The sequence below is a fragment of the Toxotes jaculatrix genome, chromosome 19, assembly GCF_017976425.1.
Source record: "Toxotes jaculatrix isolate fToxJac2 chromosome 19, fToxJac2.pri, whole genome shotgun sequence".
Lineage (NCBI taxonomy): Eukaryota > Metazoa > Chordata > Actinopteri > Toxotidae > Toxotes > Toxotes jaculatrix.
Window position 1 is genome coordinate 14,333,333 of NC_054412.1, and position 17,500 is coordinate 14,350,832.

A 17,500-nucleotide genomic window follows, 5' to 3' on the forward strand; every position below is an offset into this window, starting at 1 on the left:
GCCATTTTAGATTCCTCTGAAAGAGATTTTCCTTCTTTGTTACTGTCATACAGTTTCAAATTACTGTACTGTCTTTTAAGGTCTCATACAAAAATAAACAGCAGAGACTTTGGTTTGAATCATTTATTTCTGACAATTTTATCCACGAGTCATTACAGTTAACAGAACCCCACAACTGAGCCATAATAGACTTTCAGTGTTTTCAGACAATATTGATACATGCATTATTCTCTATTAGTAGCAATTTAATATCAGAAAGATTGTACACAATAAATAGTAGTAGTATCTTTATAGTGAAAAGCTTTACATATATTAAGTGGTTAGCTATATAGCAACTTACTGCAGCAAATTATAGAATGAGCTCAGCTCATGTGATTATTAATATCACATAACATACTAACACACTTATGTAAAACAGGGAAGGCTTTAGTGCCTCCGTAATATAGTGTATTTAATAGCCTGTGTGTATGTATGTGGGCAAATTTCCTTGTATGCATTTCTGCTGCATTTATAAATACATGTCTGTCCTTGATGTATTGTACTATATGAGTTAACAGTGTGTTTCCTATGGAAGTGTCTCCACGTTAACGTAGGTGAGGACGACATCATGCAGGATGTTGATTCTGTCGATCTGGTTGAGCTCTCTGACGCGGTGTCTGAACTCAAACAGTGGGATGTTGTTCACCGCCACCCTGAACGTCTCATGAGTGCACAGGATCTTCATCTGGGACAGAGCAGAACACCAACAGTGTAGTACTTCCATCAAAGACTGTGAGGTATCACACATGCGGTGCTCAAGTAAAACAAAAACCATATATATCAATCACAGCTTGTTTTGAAACAGATCCTCTCTTGTGCCAAATCTTCTAACTGGCATTTCCATGAAAAGTTAAGGTGCATTAGCAGAGAAACATACTGTAGTTGTCCGTAAACATGAACACAAGGACTGTTGGACACAGAGACAGAATTAGCTCCTCAGATTAGTCACTCCTTGGTGATGCCTGTAAAGCATAATTGTTATTGATGTTATTGAGCAACATGAGACCCCCACTGACCTCCAGGAGCCTCCCTGCAGTACAGCAGTTCCCTTATCTAGGACTCGCTTGCACAAACGGTTTTCCAACCCTTTCCATCTTTTCCAAACGTTACCCTGACGTTAAGCATGAGAAAGTGACCTAGAGTCAGTTAAAGCTACCATGTGTAGAATTTTGAAACATCAACTTTTGTAAAATTTTTACCACAAACAAATGAGAAAATGGTTAAAATGATTACTAGCTTCTGTTTATGAAATTTATTTGCGTAAAAAAAATATGTATCATTGTGTGGAAAAGCAATAGTGGATTAGCAGCAACACTTAAGCTGAATGAATGTGGTAATGACATACTGATGTTAGAATTCTACACATAGCATCTTTAAGCCCAGTTCCTCAGTCCAATATGTGTTTAGATTCCTGTTTCTAAAACTCACCTCAAATGGGCTCCCAAGAGCGAAGGGGAAGGGTCCCTTCAGGTCCCTCTCCTCCGCTCCCCAGCGATCACCCATTTTGTGGTTACGAACCACCACCTGTTTGCCCCCTTCACTGAATCGAGGGTTGATATGAAAGGCAATGTCATTGCCTCTCAGAAAGTTCACTGTGAACCTGTGGGAGACCAAAACTGGTTGGACTTGACATTGACAGTGTATTGTCTCTGTTGTGTACAATTTGTCTGTACTTCACTTAATGATGAGACAGGAAGGAAGACAACACTGTAAGTACATATTAATAAGCTTACATTTTAGCATTAGGTTTCACATGGCCCAAGATGGTCATCATCATCTTGTCATACACACCACGGGCCAGGTTCAGGTTGTATGGTACACTCTAACGAGCAAAACAGTGAGAGAAGGACCATAAAACAATCTGACAACCAAACTACATTCAATGTAAGATATGTTCAAGTGAAATTCTTTGCATTTGACTTACTAGAGGTCCAGATGTGGGTGGAAGCCAGTGTGAAGGTATGATAGATGGATTCTGTGCAGGCCATCCTGACTGTCCTGGGTTATAAGGCCATCCAGGGTGGGCAGGCCACCCTGGATGTGCATTTGGTTGGACGCTGGTTGCAGGAGCAGGTGCTGGGACTGGGACTGGGACTGGAGTTGGAGCCGGGGCTTGAGCAGGGAACTGAGATTGAACGGGAGCTGGTGGCTGCAGAGGCTGGCACTGGGTCCCTGACCAGTATGGCTGGCAGGGCTGCACTGGAGCTGGACCTGGGACTATGGTTGTGGTGGGTGCAGGAGCCGGTGCTATGGCTTGCGCAGGGGCTGGAACTGAAATTGGTGCAGGGACAGACATTGGAGCTGGTTGTGTCCCTGGCCAGCAGGGCGTGTTTGGCTGACCAGTCCAGCAGGGTGCAGGCTGAGTGGGCTGGCCCGGCCATGCGGGGAACCCGGTTCCAGACGGTGGCAGGCTGGGCCAAAGGCTGTTAGTCTGTGGGGCAGAACCAGGGGACGGGCAGCTGCCACAGAGAGCATCAGAATGCTGAGAGGGAGGAGGAGAAGGGGAGGAAGGAGGGACAGAGAGGTCAGGGGCAAGGATGGAGATACGGGGAAGAGAGAGGGTGGACAGGATGGAAGACACCAACTTGCAGTTGCAAACATGGCCGTTTGACATAAGCAAAGATTTAAGAATTTTTATTTAGATGGAAAAATGATGTGTCATTCTTACCATTGTAGAGATCTGAGATTTTGATGAGGTACTTACATCCATGCTGCCTGTCAGAACAAGATCAAGTGCACTTTTATTTATTTTACAGCTTTTTTATCATGAGTAAATCTCAGAGCACTTTACAGAGACAGAAGAAAACCAAAATAGATTCTAGTCAGGACTCACAAAAGAAAATGGAAACTCTGTCTTATGGGACATAAAATCCTACCAAACTAAGATTAAAATTTAAAAAAGCTGTTTTAGAATTATAGTATTGAAACTGTATAAAAATGCATTCGCTCATTTTCTAGTTACAGAGCGTACACTACAGACACACTGAGCTTTTATGAGCCGTGAAGAGAAGAAATAATTCTCCAGGTGACCACCAGAGGCCTCTATAGCTTTTCAAGATGTCAGAGTGTTGCCACACTGGATGATTGTGTGTCTCCATACAGATAATACATTGTTAGCTAAAGCCTGTTGAATGCCATGATATTGATATGCTCTAATTGAATGATGACAGCAGAAAACATCCTGAGTCAGGCAGAAACATAATGGCACATTGATCTGGGTAATATGTGCAGTTAGAGAGGAATGTGCAATAACAATGATTCCTTGGTGTCCACTCCTACCACTAATATATAGTTGTTCTTGTGATTGCAGATTCAATTACTGTTACCAAGTTATTTGAGTTACTACCTTGACTTGCTGTTTCATGTGGTTTAATGTTTGCTATTAGTAATACAAGCCAACACAAATAATAATGATTCTGAATTGTTTATTATAGGTGCTTTACTGTATTAGTCATATAAATTAATATTAAGGCAAACAATCGAATGACATTTTATAATCATGCACAGCGAATATTCATCGAATGAAGTAGTGTAGTACTCTTCAATAACTTTGTTTTTCACCATCTCATCATCATCACCAACATTACCAGATAATGCAAGGTAGTCAAGCTGATAAGCTACATATACACATGTGAAGATTGATTATATTATTATAATAAGATAGGATTTTATGCACTGCACTGTACACTTCCACAGGACATTTTACCCAGCACCAGGGAATACATTCTTTTCCTGATACCTCAGAAATATTCAGCATAGGATGCGAAGAACCTTTTTGGTTCAGATGCACAGAAATATAAACAGTTTTGTATAAGCCACCGCAGATAGAATTAAGACTGAAAGTTACCTTTTCTTGTCTTGGGTCCTCAGATGCACACAGGAGCAGGCCGCAGGCTGTGGTATCGTTTAGGTGAATCAGTCAGCTTTTAGACAAGCACAAAGCAACTCTCTTTTATAGCCCCAAACCCTCTCACCACTTGGTCACTCCTCACTTCATCACTCCACTGTCCCAAAGAAATGCCACACCCTCACACGTCACAACATATATGTAAACAAGACCTGGTGAGAAATGCGTTAGCTTTAGAATTTGAAATATTCAACTCATTTTTTAAAAAATGTCATATTTATTGCCCTTTCCGTAGGAGACTGTGTGTCCAGACCTCAGTTGGTAATGGCAGTTATGAGGGTCTTCAATAAAATAAAATTAAAGGGAAGGAAGAGTCAAATAGTCAAATGCTTGGATGGAAACAAAATCAAACCACTGAAATTTACAGGCTGTATAAAATGATGTGTAATCTCCACCAGATGACATTCCCATTTTTTTAAAAAACCTAAACTAGATCCACTGACAGAACAATGACCTGTTTTTGCGTTAATGTGGTTCCCTTCAGTGTGGAGCAGTCATGGGACTGTGTAACACTCATGGCATATCTGTGTAGGCTACACATAGTAACACAATTACAGCAGATAGACAAAGAAGTCAGGACTCACTGCTGATTTCTATGTTCCAGTGACTCAGGCACTGATAGCTGGAAACCCAGACATTACTGCTTGGTTCATCCCCAGGTTAATTCACAGCACTGGGCTCGGTCATCAACATCACACTTCGTAGTCTTAGATATTTTTCCTCCGGATGGTTGATGAATGAGTTTACAGAGGCAGAATCAACTGTCTGACCTCTTCTAACATGTTCAAATACTGATTTCAGTGTTTTTGATAAACAGGAGAGATGTCAGGGTCAAACTAAAAATCTCCAAGGCAATGACTCTCATAACAAATAACACTCGCACATGTGGATTCACACAATTGCGCTGGTTGTCCTCACACTATTATTAGATTAGCCATCATCTGAGCTCAAAAATGTCAGAAATTGCAGAAGTGTCTTAGAATGCTAAGACTTAATCCTCAAAGAATTTAGCGCCTGACATTTATCCAGCTGGGTCTCTATCTGGAGATGGAGAAAGAAGAGCATCTTTTATATAATGTACAGCGGATATAATTTACTGTAACTCTTGCCGTCAGAGTTCACCCTTTCCTTTCAGGTAAGCAGCCTCTTAGGGTTACAGGTAGCTACTATACCTACAAGCACAGCTTTGATTGCAGGACATAGTCAATCTGTGGGGAACAAAAGCAGAATAAAAGTATCATCACATGGAAATTTTTTTTTTGTACTCAAGTAAAAATAACTTTTATGTCACAAAATGCTTTTTTTTGGACCACTGCATGCAGGGCCAGTGGTTGGATGACCATTACCTGCTGGCTGGTTATTGTATCGTAAACAGTTACAGTACACTGCTTCCAACGATACTAGTAACAGTTACTTTGATCCGCACAACAACACATTTTTATTAACATATGCCTACTTTAAAGCTAGCATAACATGTTAGAGGCTCTGGCTCTTTTAATTTATAGAGCGTCATGGGGCATATATTCTGCTAAACTGAATAAGCACTGCTGTATGGAGAGGTAAGTAGTTATCACTGTTATCACTGGAATATTATCCTGCATTTCTGCAACTAGTAAACCAATACCACATTGTACTGTATTATAACTTCATGTACAATACAAAGTCACATGTGCTCACACACACTCACACTCATTAATTTTTCATGAACATACGAGAATACCCTGTAGCCTGACCCCCAGGAGCCCAGCTGTGGCTCACTGTACCACACATTTGGCAAGTGAAGGGTGTGGCCATGTTGGACAGTGTGGAATTGATCAAATGATATATTGTATCTACCTGACATTTAGAGTAGCGTGATATTTTCCTATGAGTACAACTTAAAGCTGCACTCATCAGTATTTTTTTTTATTAGCAAAGGATCAAATTAATATGCATAATGTGAAAGAATTAACACAATTCTGCAGTTTTGAGCTCTACAAAGAGTTTTAGCATCTTTCAGCTCACTGTTTTGATTGCAGGGCTCTCAGCTGTTTTTTGTTTGCTCTCATCAACTTCTTTCCAGCAGTATTGAGCATGAAAAGAGCATTTAGCAGATGTTTCTCTCATGAGTTGGTGGAAACCAAAACAGAGCAGAGGTGTCCAGAAACACAACTCCAAACAAACACCTTGTCTGCTGGACATGTGAATGGCCAACTTCTTGCTAACATGTTTTTCACATCAACTTTATGAGTTGACAATATGTCATTGATGTGTTTTGTTTTGTTGCCCCCATGTGGCAAAAAAAAAAAAAAAAAATCCACAGGTAGACATCAGTTAATATGCCTTTCATAGAAAGAATACTAAATACCAGTAATGTACGATCAGGACAAGCACAGCTAGCAGTGCTTGACCAGTTAAAGCTAAAAAAAAATGACAAAAGCACAATACAATAGTAAAAATAATTATTATTTTATAGCTCTCTCTCTCTCTCTCTCTCTCTCTCTCTCTCTCTCTCTCTCTCTCTCTCTCTCTTTCTTTCTCAACCCAACTGGTCGAGGCAGATGGTCGCCCACCCAGAGCCTGGTTCTGTTCGAGGTTTTGTCTCGTTAAAAGGGAGTTTTTCCTTGCCACTGTCGCCAAGTGCTTGCTCATAGGGGAATGTTTGGGCTCTGTAAATGATACTCTAAATATTAAATATTATAACATTCAATATTACATTGAATATGGTCTAGATCTATAAGAAAAGTGCTCTGAGATAAGTACTGTTATGATTTGGTGCTATATAAATAAGACTGAATTGACGTGATGTTCCACATTGGAGAATCAAAGCCTCACCTCTAATGGGACAGGCATGTATATTTGCACTTTATACCACTGAATGCCTTAGTCATCTTACTGTATTTACAAATTTATTCATTTATAGAGAGTCTAGAGGGGAAAATCTGCCCACGTTGTCATTTTCTCCAGCACAGTGACCGGGCTTTAGAAGACAACAAAATGAAGCTCCCTGTGAGGATCCTGGGGAATTGTTTTGCTTGGGCTGCATATTGACAGAAGCGGTGTCTTGCCAAGAGACAATCCAGAACATTTGGTTCATGGTTAGTCTCCTGGTTGGCCCGTCAGCCTGTCAAGAGCTGGAACTGGCAACACTTGTTTCCTCAACCCTGCTATGCACTCAACCCAATCTGTTCCTATTAAGTAATCTGATTTTTTTTTAAAAGTTGCAGTTAAAAACATCATGCGTGTGTAACAAATATAGCTCAATTTAAATTTGAGAGCAAAGTACAGCACTTTCGTGTGAGCGGATGTTTGCCATGTGGTCCTGACATATGCTGTCAGATGGGAGAGAGAGTAATGATGTCACTTGCAGGAGATCTCCTTTTGTAGTTTCAACCAATGAGAGAGCTGAGGAAAAAGGAGACAACCATGAGGCGTACTGCTGTTAGGCAGAAGAGAGCATCCTGGCAGGAGCAGGGTTTTCCAAAGCGACGGCGGTGGCATTAGCCTCTGATAAGCTCTGGGCCTCATTCCAACACTTGTGAGCTGCAACCTCCTTGTTTCCCTTTCTTCCCAAATTTTCCTCCTCTTTACCAGGTTTTCCTTATTAAAGTCAAAATGGCTGAATGATTGGAGTGTAAAGAAACAGTTTCACAAGGTAATCCCCATAATAGGTAACATTTCTGTAGTCAAAGGAGTGGTTTTCTAATAACCTGTGGCTGTGCAGCAGCTCTTACCAAGAAATAAAAAAAGAGCTAAAGATGCTTTTACGCTTTCAAATAACAAGCAAACAAGAGAGATAAAATCAAAGAGACTATGTAAGAGTGAGGTCGATGGTTTAAAAAAAAACCCCAATATTGCTACAGTTGCCATGGGGACAGCAGCACGTTTTAGCAGGGACCTGAGTGTGTTTATGTGTATATGTCTGTGTGTTTGTGTTCAAATTATTGTCACATCTGGACCACTATGAGATCAATTTAATATCACACAGGATTACAGATATGCGTTGACTCGTGTTTCAGGCATAACCAGCAGCCACTAGTACAACTTACTGTTGGATGCACTGTAGTAACCTGTGTGCTCCCACAATCCGCCACTAGATGGGGATGAAAAGTCTCACAGGGGGTTGTGGTCATTTGGAAAGTATTTCTTATTCCATGAAAGGCAACATGATTTTATGAGCCTGCAATCTATGGGTATAACTAGTCAGCTGACTCCTTCACAGACATCGGATCATAGACCGTATTACATGACATGACCAGGCCAAAAAGCATGCAAGGATCTGATTCAGCACTGCAAACATTACCAATCAATAAAAGAGACACTGCACCCAAATCGGCCTTTCATCATGTTTATGTAGGACTGAACATTGCCTGTAAAAAAGTCTCTAGTTTCCTTAAAGTTGTTGTCGGATTTACAGTAGATTCCAGTAGTGAGTTGTATGATCTTAAAATTACTACAGGAGGATAATGCACTTCAACAATCATTGCTGTATTCCAAATACAGCCAATTTCACCACCACAGTGTAGACTATGTCTTACTAGGATCTGTATTTGATTCTTATCTTATCCTCTGCTTTTTATTTTAAGATGCATAGGATGACATGTTTATATATTGTTTGCTTGATCTGTAGCTATTTTTATTTATCATTTTTATGTATGCTGTGTATTTTATATTACTTGTGTATATCCTGGACTATTGTCCTTGTGTTCCTGAAACCTGTTTGTTAAAGCTTGCCTGCAAACCACATTTCATTTGTGATGATAATAAACCACAAAACTTTGAGGAAACCACAAACTTTTACAACCACCTTAAAAGGATGTGACTTGCTGATACTGAAGTGTGTTTCTACAGCCAGTGTTTCCCACACAATTTCTAACATTCTTCCTCTCTGAGAGTTAAAAAGTCACACAGTGACACTACAGTGTTTTTAATGCAATACACTTACAGTTATATTTTGCCTTGCTTCTTCCATCCTAAACTCTATCTAGACACCATCTCTAATCCATGTATTATGACCAAACATAGACCATTTACTAAACTGTATAGGCTCCCCCACCTTCCCCAGTGTGGCTATATGACACGGATAGATGTGGCTGTCCATAAAGCCCATAATAAGAGTGGCTCAGCCTGGAATAGTCCTGAGCAGAAGGGGTGTTCCCTTAGCTCGCATTTCCCATGGGGATTTATGGGTTGGCGGGGAGGACTCATGGGAGACAGAGGAGGTGAGGACAGTATCACCACAAGAGGACAAATCACTGGAGCAAGGAAATGACCTAGTAGTGAGGAGGAGTGTGTCTACGAGCATAGGGCATGTCCACTTTTACAAGCATGGGGTTAGATATTGTACTTGGTGCGCATGTTGAGAGCATGAATGCACTCCTGGTTCATTACTGTAGGGTGTGGTGAGCTTTAAGGTCTCCACCTGTAGAATGATGAGCCTAAGTGAAAATGGCAATTAAAAAAATGACACGCGAAAAGCAGCTCCCTCATTGATCCCCATGTTTAAAGACAACGCAAAGACTTTAGTATAATAACGGACACTCTCCGTGGGAGGTGGGAGCTCCCTGTGAAAATGTCTTTACTGCAGGTGTAGGCGTGGATCTTAGCTGTGCAGTCCGCCGGTGTGGCTGGAAGTTGTCCCTGCTCTGCTGCACAGGTGCTCTACATATCCAGGGCGCACTCCGCCCTCTCCGCCGCCACGAACTGCGCTCATTCGCTCTCGCCAACAGCCCGGATGTAGCGCACAGGACCGCACAGTCCTCCACTCAGTGATAATAACATGGCGCTGGCAGACACATAACGGTGCCCACCATAATAACAATATCCACAACAACAGACCAAAATAAGCGACGGGACATGTGAGCTCCTCGACCCCCAACGCGAGCAGGTAGGTCCGGAGCATTTTATTCGACAAATATGCTTTGACGCCGCGATTTTGGCTTAAACAAAAATGTGGCTGCTGCTGCCTCTTGCAGGGGAGCAAAAAAAGGAAAGGCGAATTGCTTGTCTAAGGGTTTAGTTTGTGTCTCTGTCTCTCTGTCCGCGGGGTTAATGCCTCGCACTGAAACAGCAGTGTCATCCAGGACAGGTTTGTGCTCGCTGCTTACGATGCATCCGTGCAGAAATAAATCATCATTTTGTAGTGCATGTGTTGTCATGGCTGTCAGGCTCTCCGTGCGTCGACCGCTGTCCTTGGTGTTGAACTGGGTGGGCATTCACACCTATGCATGTTGAAAATAGGTTCCGGTGGCCTGTTTGTGCCCGATCTCCACGAATTGTGTCATTGTTGCTTAAACGAGGAGGAATTGTTGTCGATGTCTGGTGGTCGTGGGAAGGAAATCACTGTAATGCACCTACAGTCTTATCATCTTCTATGGGCTCTCAGTGTGTATATGGTACTCAGTGCTGAGTTTATAGCCTTAATGGACTTGAGGGCTCTCATGTTGTTACATCTCTTTATCTTTTTACTGTGACAGCATCCCTTTTATTGTACCACCGCTCTATACTCGCTCTACTGTATGACAGTGATGATGACAGTGCAAGACATTTATTTGCACTGCCTCTGTTTTCTATTTCTTTCTTTCTTTTCTTGCAGCCAGCCAGAGTTTGAGTGAGCTCAGGCTAATGTAGGCCAGGTAAGGGCAGGAACAGATGGCTTGTTTTCAAGTTCAATGTGGCTTTTGGATTAGAATGTATAGACGAAAATTAAAAGTGGTGGCTAGGCCCTCTGAGCTGGGGTTCCCCTCCTAAGCTCATAATCGCCCTAATGGCAACACTCTATTAATAGGGGTAATAATAACATGTAGCACATAGCCTCTAAAGCTGTCAGGAGGCCTGTGTTTTGTCCTAGAACATGGAACATGGATGAGTAGTGGTCACTGGTGTTAGACCAATGTGCCATGGTGGATGCAGTCTGCAGTACTGTTCTGTTTAGAAGGGATATCAATATAAATGAGGCCAAGTATGACCTCCAGTCAACAGTTATCATAATGCAAACAACTAGGACTGAAACAAGCTGTTGATTAATGGATTCATTGATTGACAAAAAATGAATCAGCAGCTATTTAGATAATCCATTATCACTGTTTAAAAAAAAGCCAAACAGTTTGTAGTTTTGTTTTTTCTTGTCTAATGTGAGGCTTTGCTGCTTTTCTTTGCCTTATCTGATAGTAACTGAATATGATGATGATTTGGTTTGACTGTGAGCTGGATAAAACAAGACATATGAGGATATCATCATGTGCCGTGGAAAACTGTGATGGGCATTTTACAGAGACCAACGACTCATTGATTATAGGCAGGATAGTGGCGTTTGGGGTTGTTTCTCAACGTTTGGCATTTATTCACAGATGAATCGATTAAAGCAGCCGTCGGCCATCTTGGTCTTTATCACTGAAAACGTGGCATTTTATCTGCAGATTAATGGATTATGAAAATCATCATTAGTTGCAGCCTTACAAACAATCCCAAAATGTAAATAACTGAGTATGTGGTATTTTCATTGAAACAGTAAGGCATGGCCTTATTTGTCATACTGTGACTTGAATCAGTTAACATACAATAAATGTGGGTCACAAATTCTTAAAATTTTAAAAGCTGCGGTAGTTAAACTGACCTTAAGACCTATGACCTTACAGTAAACTGCTACAGTTTGGCCTCTGTTCTTACAACAATGGTGCTGTGGTGATTGTTATAGTAAAAGTAAAGCCCATTGCTATCAGTCACAGATTCCATTCCAGCTGTTTAGGATTACAGTACAGTGACTTGTGAGAGACTCATTAAAAATATTAATTATTAAGCTACAAAACAGTTGATCCTACAATTCCCATATTCCCATATCTCGACAGCAGCTTTCTTTATATCCTCCCTACCTCGTCACATCTTTTAAACTCTGTGCCTCCATTGTTTTATTGCAGGCTTTTTCGAAGTTTGTCCTCAAATCTCGACGATATTATTTTTCTCAAACTTGACACAGCACCTCCACAACCAAAGTAGCCATTATACCGCTGTTGTCTCAGTATGATGAGTTGTCCCTGTGCATAGTGCACTGATCTTCATGTGTCTGATTGGTGGACTTCCCCTTTAAGTACTGCTGTTCCTTGCCACATCTGCGTCCCCTCGTCCAGATCACACGTCAAGGTGAGATAAATGGTGCTCTGTATTTGTCCTTTAGAGATGAAGGGATGTGGGTTATTTTAAAATCGGATGAAACTTGGAAGCTGAGTCAATGTGTTGGTCTGTGTACGCTTGCTTGCACACTCCCTGGTTATCCACTCTGTAATGTATTCGGTGCCAGCACTGAGCACAACAGCTTTACATAATGATCAAAGCTTGAGGGATGCCAGAGCATGGCTTCAGCCTGCAGTAATAATAATAATAACCTTTGAAGTTATCACAATCCCACAACCTCATTCCCTGTATATTCTGCCTCTCTCTCTCTCTCTCTCTCTCTCTCTCTCTCTCTCTCACACTCTCTGTCTCTCTTTATGTTTCTCATTCTATCTCTCTTTCTCTAACACACACACACCTACACACACAAGCACAGACCCACTCGAAGGGCCTCTTCTGTTTAATGTTTCTGGATATGGGGTGAGCACTTAAAAGAGGATAGTGATAATGAACACATGACTAACTATTTTAGTCCCTATGGCTTTGCACTAGACTGCTCTCGGTGTCTATGAGGAGGCCGCCTTCATTGCTCACACAAATTCACAATTATGTAAGAGTCCGAGGGAGTCGTACGCTGAATAATTTGACCAGAAGAAGAAAATCTAGCTCTCCATTGCTATGCACGTCTTCTCTGGTGGTGCTACCTCCTCAACCTTCAAGACTCACCCCATGTGCCACTGGCCAACATCTCTCTCTCTCACTCTGTGGTCAAACAGTGTTTGAAATGCAAAGGTGGGGATGTGTTATCTGTAATTGAAGCGACTGATTCAGCCTTCTGTTTATACAGGAGGCCCTCGAAAGACTCATTGGTCATTTTAACCAAGTGTCTGGCAGACTTGCGCTGGTCGATCTCGATAATCAAAGAGCAGAGTTAGGGAGCATGCAAACAAGGTTCAGATAGAGGAGAGGGGCGTGGAGGGAGGAGGGAGATGAAGAGAGAAGTACAGAGGGGGAGGAAGACGGCAGATGAGACGTGAGAAGAAAGGATATGAGAGGAGGGTAGACAAGAGGAAGAGCAGGACAGGTGACCATAGGAGATGGGGACGAGGATTGAGAGATAAGCTGCGGCCTAGAGGTGGTGGTGGTTTAACAGGAGGTGAGGATGAAAGGAAAATACAGAAGGGTAAATTACTGGGGAGAGAAAAAAGGGGTTAAATGGTGGAGTGGAGAATGGAGATGGTGGGGGGAAGGGGGAGAATAAGAGGATCAGAAGGCCAGAAACTAGCAGAGAGAGAGAGAAGAGTCAATGGAAGGGATGATCTTACTGGAGAGAAAATATAGAAGGAATGTCTGTCTATCTATCTGTCTCTGTAGGGGCTCTTGCTTCCTCTCAGTCTGTCGCTTCTGTTCATTTCAGCTGCAACCGAGCAGTCTGTCTGAATGCCAGACTCGTCTTCAGATGTCAGCACTTTTGTCCCAGGTTATTGCATTTTGCTGTTTTTGTCCCGGGATTAAAAAAAAAAAAGCTTCCCTTGTGTTTTCTGCATGACTTGGCATGTCAGTAACAAAATGAGGTGTGCGTATGTGTGCGTTTGTGTCTATGCCGTGAGAGATAGGGGAAGACAGAGGGAGAGATTGAGCGTATGAAAGAGACATTATGACAGAGGAGGGGAGATGAACATAGGCAGTTTAGACAGATATAGGAAGAAACCATGTGTGTTTGAGAATATGGGCTTGTACTAATTCCATTAAATGCTACCAAAACATAAGTTATGTATAAATATTAATGGTACAGGAGTTGCATCATGTCTTTATGATGTGATCTGCACAACATCTGGGGTCATCTCATATACAGAAACCCAGTCAAAATGCTTGTTTGTCATGGATCTAAAATGTTGTGCTGACCACATTTGAGCTGTGTCATGGCTGCGTTCTTTCCCAGCCTGAGGACACACACACACGCATACAGAAAGAGTTAACCTAGTTAGTAGAATTAGTGGTGGACGAGACAATGTCCACCATAGCTCAGTCTTCTCAGTCCAACTTGTGTGTGTTTATGCTCAATGAGGCTGTTCTACTTCTTTCCCAATTCCTCTCTTGTCCGAAGCTGGAAAGGCTTTAGTGGCTCTGTGGCTCTGTACTGGAAGTGTGTGTATGTGTGTGTGTGTGTGTGTGTGTGTGTGTGTGTGTGTGTGTGTGTGTGTGTGTGTGTGTGTGTGTGTGTGTGTGTGTGTGTGTGTGTGTGTGTGTGTGTGTGTGTGTATGTGTGTGTGTGTGTGTGCGCGCGCCATTGGTCATGGGGCTAAAGCATCAGAGGGCACTGATGAAGAGGCCCAGTGAAGCTTGAATACCCAGTGATGCCCTCAGGCTACCGAGTTGCTGCATCTGCCTCTGCTGCTGCCCAACACAGCGCTGGCCCTTACAACTCTGTCACCCACCCTCCGGGCTGAGGGAGTTACGTTATTTCTGTGTGTGTGTGTTCTTGGTGGTGAATGCGTGTGTTAACATGCCTCAGCTTCCCTGTAAGCTGGCAGAAAGGAGGGTGATTCTTACTGCGTGGTTCTCTCCACAGTAGGTGTGTAACAGAGGCTGAAATCTGTTGCAAACTTGTGTGAGTACAAGCATTTCCTGTGTGTGTGTGTGTGTGTGTGTGTGTGTGTGTGTGTGTGTGTGTGTGTGTGTGTGTGTGTGTGTGTGTGTGTGTGTGTGTGTGTGTGTGTGTGTGTGTGTGTGCGTGCGTGTGTGAATGTACTCGAAAACTGCTGTAGCAACCAGTTGGAGCCTAATTCCAATTTAATCGCTATTAAAGCGATACCTGTTTAGAATGGGCAGCCTTAGAAAGCCAATTGCAGTGTCTGCACCCCTCCCCCAAAGAGTTTGACAGTGAGTGTAGTAAGAGAAACACCTGTTATCTAATCTGTATGATATATTATAAAACAAAGCTAGCTTTAATAAAGTGCCGCAGTGCCTTGTACATAGTAAAACCCTGAAGTCCACATAGGCAGCTCTGTTGACAAAATGTCCAATAACACATGTATTTATTATGTGTTCAGCTTTACCTTCAAACAAACTGGCAGAAACAAATATTATGTTTCAACTCTGAGACCAAAGTTTGTCTTCCAAAAGGAAATTTATTTCAAAATACTATGGACAACAGACTGCTCTTCCCAGGACAATCATGGGCATTGCACGGCCCGCTAACTCAGAAGCCAGTCTGCAAACTGACCACCTGAAAAATATCAATCCTTGATAAAGGGTTAGGTCAGGTGCATAAAGTCTGATGGGCAAAACTGTCTGTGACCTCACTCCCCTTAGCGATAAACTTGTGTTTGGTATTTGTTGCAATCATGGATTCACAGTGTGTTTCCCTTAGTGTTAGTGTATGTACTTTGTCCTTAGGGGCCAATTGGGGGTACTTTAATAGGCAAAATTTTCCTCATTTATATCAATGCAAAATAAAACGATGTAGTTCTCATTTGTCTCATATCCACTGTATTACAAAATGTCAGTCCTGCCCTTCTGGGACAGTGCATTAAGGGCTAAAGAGCCAGACTGGGAGTATCTTTAGTTCCTACATTTCAAAAATGTCATCATATTAATTCAAGTTAAGGTTAAAGATTATGCTACTAAAATGGGAATGGGAATTCCTCTAACATTAAGTTTTTAAGGCAGTGAATGAATAAGGGCTGTCACAAAAGCCTCAGACTGGTGCCCACCTTGTTTATATCCCTGATTTCCAGCTTCATGTTTCCTCAGTCGACTTTTCTTTTGGTTGAACTCTGAGTGAAATCCTCACACAGACCTATTTTTTTTTTTTTTTTACTGCAGCTTTAAAGGCAGTTTTACTGCAGTGTTACAAGTCCAGTTTAAAACCAAAAGTTGCGTAGCACACCATCATAAACATAACTCATAACCTGAAGCGGTAGCAGCAGCAGTTGGTGTTATGCACAGCTAAATGCCGTTGGCAGTCTGTTGCAGTCTTTGTCTGTGAGATCCCTCTCTATAATTACTTACTTCTTTTGTTACTCCTGGCAGTCTTTTCTACCTATCTTGAAAACTGCAGGCTTCCAGATGGTCCCCAGACTTCTACAAAGCATGTGGATTGTGAAGCTGCACCTCATCTCATATGAAGTGTAAAAAAGCCATTTTGCTCATTTGTATGGGCTCATACAGCACATTGACGGTGAACTGACAATGGATTGTGAGATAAGTGAGACCGCGGCTTGTAAGGATTTTACTACTTTGGCTTTGTTAACAGGGTTTTTGCTCTACAGCCATCAGTCCAGTGTTTTTTATGATGTTTTAATGTGGTTGATGTATTTGCAAAATGCACTGGTGAATGGACCAAGGCTCACATTAGGTAAATCAGTTTATAGACCTCATAAACATTTTAATTGCTGTACATGTGCATAGTTGTAACCAGGTCCCAGTACAGGAATACAACAGTAAATTGTGTCTCATTTGTTTAAATTCCCCTCTGGGTGTATTCTGCTTTTATAGATGCCAAAAAAACTGTTTCATTGTGGAGGCATGACAGCTATCCAGGAGTGACTTGGACTTTTTGCGCAAGTATAGACACTCTCATCTGATTTCATCCTACACAGTGATCACTGAGGAAGCAGGAAGGAAGGAGAAGAAGAAGCAGCACAGGGAAGAAACAGAGTGAAGTATCCTGAAGGGATCATTGAAGTCGCTTAACGCTCTCCATCATATTGCCAGCCAGTATAGTTTTCATAACAGTTGTCAGCAAGCTCTCGCTGTTTTGTTCTGTGATTTGAGATCAGTCAGGTGGAATTTCATCAAAGCAGACTTGAATGAGGACATTCATTATGGCTCAGCTTGATTCATTACCAACCCCCAGCTCCCACACCCACATGGGGAGACTTCAAAGGAAGCTGAGAGGTTGAAGATGCAGGCTGCTATCACACTGAAGCTTACATTATAGCATCCTCTTCACCAACCACACTGTTTCCTGTCCTACCTGACCACTGTGTGTTTGAGCCAACTCATTCTGACCTTTGAACTGCCTCAGTCAAACATACACTAGATCCATTTGAGTATAAGTGATCATTCACAAAGCCCCAGCCCCTCAGTCACTGTGCCTGTCAAGCTTTACTTGTTTGGTTAGTACATATGCTGTTCAGTGAACTGAATAGTGGCAGATTCCACTACCACTCAGACTTCTAAGTAATTTTTGAAACAACTGTTTTTTAATTTCATTCAGGCATAGAAGAAAGCAGCATTTTCATTTCTATCCAAACAAAATGTCAGGTTTGTAGATCCATTAGTAGGTTGGAAATGCTATCAGTGGCTGACCTCATTTTTAAACGAATTAATTTGAAAAGAAGCCTTAAATATAAACTTGATGGCTAAGACGTTTGACCTGCCAAAAGACCATAGAAGACATGGAAGAATGGTTCTCATATTTCTGTGTAAGGATAGTTAGTATTATAAATATAAGAGGAC

The 17,500-nt window shown here is 41.9% G+C and overlaps 3 protein-coding genes across 4 annotated transcripts in view; 2 read left to right on the top strand and 1 right to left on the bottom strand.

Annotated features, from left to right (window-relative positions):
- LOC121199531 (mitogen-activated protein kinase-binding protein 1-like) overlaps positions 1–75 on the top strand; it is a 21,468-nt gene extending 21,393 nt beyond the window's left edge. The window contains exon 33 of the mRNA XM_041064306.1: positions 1–75. This exon is cut by the window's left edge and continues 1,187 nt beyond it. The gene's annotated coding sequence lies outside the window, so the exon portion shown is untranslated.
- Positions 76–147: 72 nt separating this feature from the next.
- Positions 148–3,995, bottom strand: LOC121199702 (galectin-3-like). Of its 2 annotated transcripts, none has more exons than XM_041064599.1 (6): positions 3,887–3,995; positions 2,708–2,754; positions 1,964–2,521; positions 1,773–1,861; positions 1,468–1,639; positions 148–724 (listed from the first exon to the last, which is right to left on the bottom strand). In XM_041064599.1, the coding sequence occupies exons 2-6, from the start codon at positions 2,747–2,749 to the stop codon at positions 566–568; spliced, it is 1,020 nt and encodes a 339-aa protein (XP_040920533.1). In that variant the 5' UTR covers positions 2,750–2,754; positions 3,887–3,995; the 3' UTR covers positions 148–565. The 2 variants fall into 2 exon arrangements, with proteins under 2 accessions (XP_040920533.1, XP_040920534.1); XM_041064600.1 differs by having other exon boundaries at positions 2,744–2,754; positions 3,887–3,953.
- Positions 3,996–9,714: 5,719 nt separating this feature from the next.
- The window catches only part of pak5 (p21 protein (Cdc42/Rac)-activated kinase 5), a 60,187-nt gene continuing 52,401 nt past the window's right edge, over positions 9,715–17,500 (top strand). The window contains exon 1 of the mRNA XM_041065030.1: positions 9,715–9,812. The gene's annotated coding sequence lies outside the window, so the exon portion shown is untranslated. The remainder of the gene's footprint in view (positions 9,813–17,500) is intronic.

Excerpts from the sequence above, each read along its gene's own strand:
- LOC121199702 (XM_041064599.1), bottom strand. The coding sequence starts at position 2,749 with ATGGATGTAAGTACCTCATCAAAATCTCAGATCTCTACAATG. Across the intron at positions 1,862-1,963 it reads CACCCACATCTGGACCTCTA|AGTGTACCATACAACCTGAA; the intron begins GTAAGTCAAATG and ends TTTGCTCGTTAG. Across the intron at positions 1,640-1,772 it reads GTGAAACCTAATGCTAAAAT|GTTCACAGTGAACTTTCTGA; the intron begins GTAAGCTTATTA and ends GGTCTCCCACAG.